At 53.5% G+C, this 8,741-nt stretch overlaps 1 protein-coding gene across 1 annotated transcript in view; it reads right to left on the bottom strand.

Annotated features, from left to right (window-relative positions):
• Positions 1 to 3,632, bottom strand: part of FBXO42 (F-box protein 42) — a 30,791-nt gene extending 27,159 nt beyond the window's left edge. The window contains exons 1-2 of the mRNA XM_008632482.2: positions 3,366 to 3,632; positions 1,005 to 1,121 (exon numbers count right to left, since the gene is read on the bottom strand). Coding sequence (XP_008630704.1) covers positions 1,005 to 1,121; positions 3,366 to 3,615 — 367 coding nt within the window. The 5' untranslated portion in view covers positions 3,616 to 3,632. The remainder of the gene's footprint in view (positions 1 to 1,004; positions 1,122 to 3,365) is intronic.
• Positions 3,633 to 8,741: the final 5,109 nt, after the last annotated feature.

Genomic DNA, 8,741 nt, shown 5'->3' with positions numbered 1-8,741 from the left:
TTTCAACCTCTTCCCTCAAAGGCACTTTTTTTTCTTTTCCCTTTCTGTTCTCTTCCAGAATCTTGGAAGGAGGGGAAAATTCACCCAAACACTGAGTGGTGCTGTTGACTGAATCACTCCCATCAGCAAATCCACCTGCAGCTCTGCTTGGTTCTGAACCTAGCAGGCTGGAACGGCCCCAATTTTCCTCACAGATGTAGAGGACGTGTGCAAGCAGCTGGTGCACATCCTGAGTGCTGCACTTCCCAGAACTCACTGGCTTTGATGGGAATGACTCCAGTCCAGTGGCTGAGGGAGGGACACAAAGCTCAGGCCCGGGTCCTGGGGGCAGCTTTGGGTCCCTCAGGACAAGACAGACCCTGAGGGGCTGGAGCATGTCCAGGGCAGGGAACTGAGCTGGGAAGGAGCTGGAACCCCAGGAGAGGCTGAGGGAGCTGGGAAAGCCTGGAGCAAAGGAGGCTCAGGGGGGACCTTGTGGCTCTGCACAAGTCCCTGACAGGAGGGGGCAGCCGGGGGGGTCGGGCTCTGCTCCCAGGGAACAGGGACAGGAGGAGAGGGAACGGCCTCAGGCTGGGCCAGGAGAGGTTTAGATTGGATACTGGGAAAAATTTGTCATGGAAAGGGTGGTCAGGCACTGGCACAGACTGCCCAGGGCAGTGCTGGAGCCATCGTCCCTGGAAGTGTCCCGTGGCATGTGGATGTGGCACTTGGGGACACATTTAGGGTTGACTCCATGATCTGGGAGAGTTTTCCATCCTTAGTTCCAAGAAGGGGAGCTGCAGAAAGACCCCTGCACAGCCAGGAAGCCCCAATCCCACCCCACTTCCACTCCACCAGCATTTCCTAGGATCAACGAGCCCACCAGGACCAGCAGCTCCCAAATCCCTGCTCTTGTGCCAAGTGCTGGCAGAGCCGTGGGGTGAACACCGGCGGCGACGGGCGTGTGGGGCACTGCCAGACCCCGAGGGAGGCAGCTCCCGCCAGGATTCCCAGAGGATACTCACTGTGGGAGAAGCGCTGGGTGATGGGGGTGCCGGGGTAGGGGTAAGTGCGGCTCTCCCACTGGATGTTCCCTTCCTGCACTGCCTTGATGAAGCCGTGGTAGCACTGATGGGCCACACCTGGGGAGAGAACAGCGAAACTGGAACAGCTGGAGCAGGCTGTGCCCGCACGGCGACAGCAGCTCCACGGAACCCGCGTCTGGGGGTGAACACGCTGGGAATTCGGGCATCAAAGAGAGCACAGACGAGGGAACTCTGCAGATGTGGAGAGGAGCAACGAGCACTGGCCCGGGTCACGCCGTCCCCGGCAGCTCCGGCTCGGGAAGCAGAGCCTTTGGGAAAGGAAGGAAGCACTGGGATGCTTTGGAGAGCTGGTGTTCAGCTCTCTGTGCTGCACCACAGCCCCTGCTCCCCTCACCACACCCCGAGGAGCAGCACCCCTTCCCTCAAGGGACCTCAGAGGACAAAAAATGCACAATAATCAATTTTTAAGAGTGTGGATGCAGCTACTGCCCAGGGACCTGAAGAAAGTAGGAGAAGAGATATCAGTGATAAAAATCAGCAGGGATGCTCCAAGGCTGCCACTAATTCTGTGTGAGGGTGCTGGGAGGGGCCAGAGGCTGCTGCCTGAGGAGACAGAAGGGTTTGGAGAAGGATTTTGGCAGCAGCAGCAGCTCAGCAGACACTTGGTGGCACCTGCACTGAGGATGCCACAACCTGCCAAGAGTTCTTCCCCAAGCCCTGTGCCAGGAACACCCTCAGCAAGAAATCCCACTCCGGGATATAAAGCAGGAAGGGGTTTTTTTAATAAAAAAATAAAGCCTGGGGTCCTCAAGGAGGTGATGCCTGAGAGTCACACGGGAAACGGAACGCGAGCTCCAGGACTGCACAGCAGATGTATCCTGGCAAACAGGAAAAATTAACCAGAACACAAATCAATTGTTTACCTCGAGTGACCTCGCTGGGCACAGCTCACAGGTGGTGCTTACAGACCCTTTTTTGGCTGGAATTGCCCCAGAAGGGCCCAGCTGCCCAGCACCACTTGCCCCCTGAGAGGTGACACAGCCCAAGGCCACGCTGCGCCTCGGGCTGCTCATCCCTGCACTCCAGGGGTGTTTCCCACATCCCTCTGGGCTGAATCCCAGGTGTTTGTCCATTCCAGCTGCATCCCTTGCAGGCCACTCCAGGAAACAGCCAAGCAGCCACTCCGGGGCTGCAGCACTCGGAAAAGGCCTTTCCCCAGGGCTGTGGGCAGCTGCTGCCCCAAAATTATGCACAGAAAGTGTCATTTTGGGCCATGCTCCCTGCTGGGTAGCTGTGTTTCTTTAACCTCCTGCTCACCTCTGGGCAAAGTGGGAAATAAGCCTGGAATCTGAGCAACGCTTTCAGGTGAGGAGAAGTCCATAAATGAGCCATCACCCCACAAACAGCCAAGGGCATTCCAGAAGGAACACATTCCCCTCGTGCAGCAACGTGTCCCATTTCCTAGGATCTAACTGTGCTCTCCTCTGGAACGCCTCGTTTTTTAAATGAAGCTCGTGATTAAAGCGTGCGCCCAACAGAACCGTACCAGAAACCACCCCATGTATTAAAATAAAATGAAGCAGAAGGTTCTGCTCGTATCCTTGTCCAAATTCTCCGTCCTTATTTGCTGTGTCATACTTCTCCAGCATGAAAATACCCCCACGAGGCTCTGGAGTGAATGCTGTGCGGAGGCAAAGGGAGGATCCGTGTCTCAGGGCTGCTCTTTCAGGAAGCTGGAACATGCACATCTCTACTCATGCAGATTTTATATTCCACTCATCTCCAGCAGAGCCCTAAGAACCAGAGCTGGGGCTGTTTCCAGCTTTGGGAATGTTAATTACTGAGCAAGACGCAAACGAAGCACAATTAAAGCCACATTAGCCATGGGACACTGGCAGGGGCTCCGGGGAGGAAGCTGCGATCCAAGCGCAGCACTGGGAGCATCCAGAGGCAGCAAAGGAGCTGCTTTGTCCTGGGCCTCGGGCTGTGCTTCAGTTTGGGCTGGAAGGGACCTCAAAGCTCATCCAGCTCCAAAGCCCTGCCGCAGGTGGAACCTTCCACTATCCCAGGTCACTCTGAGCCACGTCCAGCCTGGCCTTGGACAGGCCAGGGAGGGGAATCCACAGCCTCCCTGGGTTTTCCACCCCGAGAGAGGCTGAGGGGTTCAATTCTGCACCGCTACAGCCCCCCCTTGAGCAAAGCCAGTGACCCCAGGGATGTCGCTGGGACTTCACACAAGTCAGATTTCATTTGAGGGGAAAACAAGAGGCAAAGGTAAAAGAGAGCTGGGCTCCAGATCCCTGTTCCCACAGTTAAAGAAAGGCACTGCCAGCACTGTACCTTTGATCAGTCGATACCACTGTTTGCAGACGAGGGCGGCGGTTTTGTGCTCCTGGTAGGGAGAGAGGAAGGACAGGATATATTCCAAAACCTCTTCTGGGAGCTCCAGCATCGATCTGTTGTGCCTGGGCTCCTCCGGCTCCAGCTTGGCGTGGGGCTCGTCCTCCTGCTCCATCGTCCCTTCCAGCACGGCGTCCTCTGGATCCACGGCCATGAACCCATCATCGTCACTGTCCGAGGAGCTGGCCATGGCATTCCACGTCACCGCTGGGAAAAGGGACAACGGGCAGGTCACAGAGAGAATCAGGAGCACCAGAAGTGCACTGAGAGGTGTGTGCCACACCAGAGGGCTCTGGCACAGCCAACACCGAGCGGAGGATGTGGGGTCTGCAGCTTTGCAGCAGCTGAGGGAGGTTTAGGAACGGCGTTTTCGCAGGTCACTCCATCTCTCCCCACCCTGCTGCTGCCTCCAGTCGGAAGCAGAGAGCCAAAGCAAAGCTCTGGAGCTGCTGCTCCCTCGCTGGGCACGAGGAGACATCGCCCTGCCCTGCACCGTGGGGCCCAGATGGGATGGGAAAAGGGATCCCTGTGGAATCCTACCCAGGCTGAGACAGAGCACGGCGACATTCACAGTTCCTCCACCCCTGTGGGACCTGTTCTGCCAGCGAGGCTGTTTTACCCCAAACAACTCCCTGTGGGGGAAAAATTCCCTGCCTCTTGCCACCCCCCTTCTCCTTTCATTTGTGAAATACCTGCACACAGCCCTGGCTGGCAGAAGGTGAGGAAAGCCAGTCCCTGGGGATTTACTGCTGATGGAAGACTGGGATATCAGAGGTTCTATCTCCAGCTATTCCCAACATCTCAGTGTAAGGCGACGCCTCGATGACAGAAATGTATCGTGAAATAAATCCACCTTAACGAGGGGCTGTGTCCAATTTGGGCAGCTGGCACCCTGTGAAGTTAAATCCAGGCCTGTTGCTGCAGGACAAATCCCTGGACTCTATTTCCTGGGAAGCAGCCAGCCTGTCTTGAGGAGAGCAGCAACAGTTTCCCCTTCCAAGGTGGCTGAGCAAACACCAAGGGAGGCAACTGCTCCCTGAGTGCTCCTGGATCAACAGCCCAAACCACAGGAACAGGCCCTGAGGATGACACGGGGCTTTCTTTTCCCTTTTTATCCTTTCCTAGCATGAGGAAAGGACCCAAACCAGGGCGAGCTCCCAGCCCTTGCATCGCTCAGCATGAGCTTCTCCCAAGTCCCCGAGGCAGAGGCTGCCCAGCCATCCCCCGGTCCTGAACTGACCAGGATTACTGGATGCAGATTCACACAGTCCAGTAGGATAAATCCAACCTGGAGCAAGCTCAGGAAGCAAACCAGCTCCTCGAGAGGGAAGACAAGACACAGCTTTTCCCCAATATCCTCCAATATAAGAATATTATTATTTTTTCCAAACCCTTACTATCCCAGAAAATCCAGCTGGAATGAATTTAAGTTACTGGTGTCACGGTTTAACGTGGGTTACTCAGCAGGATTAAAATCCTGATCTAGAAATACCCTGATATAGAAATATCCTGATACACAAATATCCTGATAAACAAACCCTGTTAAACCACATCAACGTGGGTCATCGACCTGATTGATAAACATGGTTTATTTATCGGGAATAACCTGAGCTGTTGCTACAAATCCAGAGTTTTCCCATCCCAGCAGAGCCGTGGGAATAGCAGGCGGTGGAGACAAGGAGCGGAAAAGCTTTCCATGGCAACCAGTTCAGGGCCAGGAAAATGACAGGCGGCAGCATCAGTCCCCACTTCTGTCACGTTCCCTGAGGAAGCAGTTGGGAATATCCACGGGGCTGTCAATCTTTGGGAGGAAGCACGGCGGAACTCGGCGCAGAGCTCGCATCCCAGCAGATGCTCCGCGCGTTTCCCGTGTCAGAAATCCCTGCTGGAGTCGGTGTTGTGACAGGGGAGGCTGGAACCCAAGCGCTGTGACACAGGCGCTGCTGCCGCTGCTGGGAACCTGCCTGACGCAGCAGAAAAGGCACGAACTCCCAGGGACTGAGGGATGGAAAACGGGGCGGGAAAGTGGAATTGTGGAAAAAAATAATGAAAGAATGGAGGGCTGGGCCTTTCCCAAGCAAAGGCATCCATGGCTGGGAAGTGCCTGTCCTGGATTCCGTCCTGAGCCAGCGCTGCCAGTGCTCCAGCCTCAGACGGGGCTGTGCTGCAGCCTTGGGATCCTTGGAGGGTCTGTCCCTCCCTCATGGCCTGAGAACACGGAGCAGCTCCCCAGGAGCTGTTTCACACCCCAAAACATGCCAGAATCCTGAGCAGGAGGGCACTTGGATCCCAAGCAGGCGGGCTTTGCCTCCGGCCTGGGGACAGTGGGACCCTGCGGATGGTGATGCCAGGGCTGGGGGGTTGTCAGCACCACGTGTGATCCCAGCAGCTTTTATTTGTCCTTTGTCCTTTAAATAATGTCCAAATCCTGCTGGAGGGAGTCATGGGAAGTGCGGGAATCCACACCCACTAGAAAGAGGGGTTTTCCAGCTCGTAAATCTCTATTTGGATCCTCTGGAGTGGGCTCGGGAATAACCCCACACAGCAGGCTGATCCCAGGCACAGAACCACAAAAATCATCTCTAAGGCCGGTTTTAAAACAGCAGGAGGAGCCCCAAACAGCAGATCTGAGGATGGAGAAGCTCCTCTGAGTTTTGTCTGCCCTTCCCAAGCCACTTGATATTATAAATATTCCAAAGCATCTCCTTTGCTAAATCCTTGTTTCCTAAACATTTGAGCATAAGGAATAACCATCCTTGGAGTTTTCACACCCACACCATGTTCTTTTTCGGAAGGAAAGCAAGGCCAGCAATAAACTCAGCTCCCAAAAGGCTGTCAAAATAACCCTCCAAGCCTGACCTGCCACAGATGTGGATTTTGTTTGCAATGATGGGCAGGGAATAACCACCCCTGGATTGCAAAGCAAAGCGCTGACCTAAAACCCTGCTGCAACACAGGAAAGTGAAAAAGAACCTGGGCAGCTGGCAAGAACGAGCTAAAGCATCCCAGCTGCTCCTGTTGCCAGTTATTCAGCAGAACCTGGGAGAAAATCCCATACCTGGGGTTTTACTGGTTATTCCAAGAGCAGAACCAAGAATTCCTGCATTTTCTGGGGATGCAAGAGGTGCTTTCTGCCTCATTCTGGCTCTCCAGGTGCTCCCTGCTCGCACCATGCTGGGCTCCACTTTGTACCTGGGCTACAATGAATCTCTGAGCACTCAAAAAGCTGCAACAAAGAGATTTAAGCAGTTGTGTCTCATCCCAAAGTAGCTGCAGTCCAGTTAACTCCGGGATTGGCTCGATCCCTGCAAATACCAACACAGTCCCCCAAACACTCCCTTATATTCTGCACCCCAGAGCCCTCCTGATCCCAGAGAAATGCCTCTATATTCCAGCACTAGGAAGGTTTTGGGGCGTTCAGGAATCAGCCCAGAGCCGGAGCAAGGAGGAATTGCAGCTGCTTCCAACAACCCAAAAGGAAACACGGGAAGGGCGCTGGGAGCGGAGCTCTGCCGGCGCCGATGGAATTTGCCTGCCCTTTCCTAAAAGCTGCATCGCTGCCAGCTGGCAAAACATTTCATAATCCTTTTCCTCCTTTCAGAGCACTTCAATTTTCCCTCTCTCCCCTCCTGAAATTAGTTAAGAACCTGCTATTTATTCCTAAAGTAATTATCTGGAACAAACAGCTGAGGAATATAAAATGCAGGCAAAAATAACCCCACCGGGTTGGAGCACTGCTCAAAACCTGCTCCTGCAAATTTTTTCCCCTCTTTATCCAAGGAGGTTTTCCTACCTGCAGGCACCTCTCCCCGTCGCATGGACCCCAAATCCCAGGCGTGGGTGGCACTGGTGGTTCCCATCTCGGGCTGCCTCCTCTTCTCCACAACTTCCAGCTGCTTTAAGAAGCACTTGAACCCGCAGGGTTTTTGACCTGCCTTTTCTCTCCCCTTTTTTACGGATTTTAAGGGGAAAAAGCCTCCAGGGCAAAGCTGTTGAATGGCAATGAGAGGCTGAGCCGCGCTCCTGAGTCAGAGCCCTTCACACACGGGGAATGCTCATCTTCACAGGCCAGGAGAAGTGGAGGAGCTGCGCTGTTCCCACGGGGAACAAAACATTCCAGGTGTGTGAAAGGACCCAGCCCTGGCTGGCCGAGGGCTTGGGCTGAAGGAGAGAGGCATTTAATTGCGCTTGGCAATCAGGAGCTCTGGTGGTAATTTAGGGGTGGAAGGCAGTGACTGTCTCCAACCTGCTCCAGACTCTTCCCCATACTCTGGAATTGCCTCTTCCGCGTGCCAGCGGCTCCAGGAGGGCACTTGGGGAGACACTCACACTTCTGGCTGATTCCCTTCCCCAGTTCAAACAAAAATCCTTCCATCAGACAGAAACAGTTCCTTTTTCCTTGAAAAAAGTCCTATCTGTGTAAGAAGGATTCTTTTTACATTTTTCAGTATTTCAGCATTTGTCTCCCCAGCTGTGCCATCAAGGACTTCACCTGCGGCTTTCCCTGCTCCCAGTTTGGCACTAAAAGAAGCCCTGAGGCCTTTTCTGGGGTGAAAAGAGGAAAATCCAGCACTGTTTCTGAGGAGAAGCACACTATTTCATAAAAGCAGCTGCACAGGGAGGAGAGGTCCGTAGGGATAAACACCATTAAATAAAACCATGTTCCCGGTCCTCCCAAACCTGCAGCAGCTGGAGCTGATCCTTTTGGAAATCAACTGCCGGGCAAGCTCAACGATGGGGAAAAAAAAGCAGATTTTAGTCAAAAAGAAGAAAAGAAAGCCCTTCGGGAAGCTGTGGGATGAGCAGTATCCTGTCTGTGCTGAGCGAGACCTCGGGAATACCAGCACCATGGATGCTCCTTATCCCTGCAAAACAGGCAATTCCAAAAGTTCTTCGAAGATCAGCTTTCCCACTTTTTTTTTCCAACAGGAATTTGTTTTTCCTTCATACAAGTCACCCAGGAAAAGAAAGGATTCCTAAAATCCCAAAATTCCTCTGTCAGCACAAGCTCCCTGCACTGGTTTTGCCTGCTAGAACAGAGGGTTTAGGGACTTCGGGAAAAAATTCCAAATTACATCATTTTTACTGCTGCCCATTGTCCTGGAACAGCATCACTGCAGCTGAACTTTGGTTGGTATTTCTGCAATAAAAAGGTGTAAAGATCCCAGGAATTCCTCCCGGCCCAGTGATGTGCTGACCCTCCACTATTCCAGATTCCTGCTTGTTTTTTTCCACGCTTTCAGCTAAAAAACGAGCAGCAATGTAACATTACAGAGCAGGATGTACTGCACAAACAGCACAGCAACCTACCAATAA

This window comes from Corvus brachyrhynchos, unplaced genomic scaffold (genome assembly GCF_000691975.1).
Source record: "Corvus brachyrhynchos isolate BGI_N302 unplaced genomic scaffold, ASM69197v1 scaffold215, whole genome shotgun sequence".
Taxonomy (NCBI): Eukaryota; Metazoa; Chordata; class Aves; order Passeriformes; family Corvidae; genus Corvus; species Corvus brachyrhynchos.
Note: the sequence above shows the minus strand (reverse complement) of the source record. Positions and strands in the feature narration are given on the sequence as shown.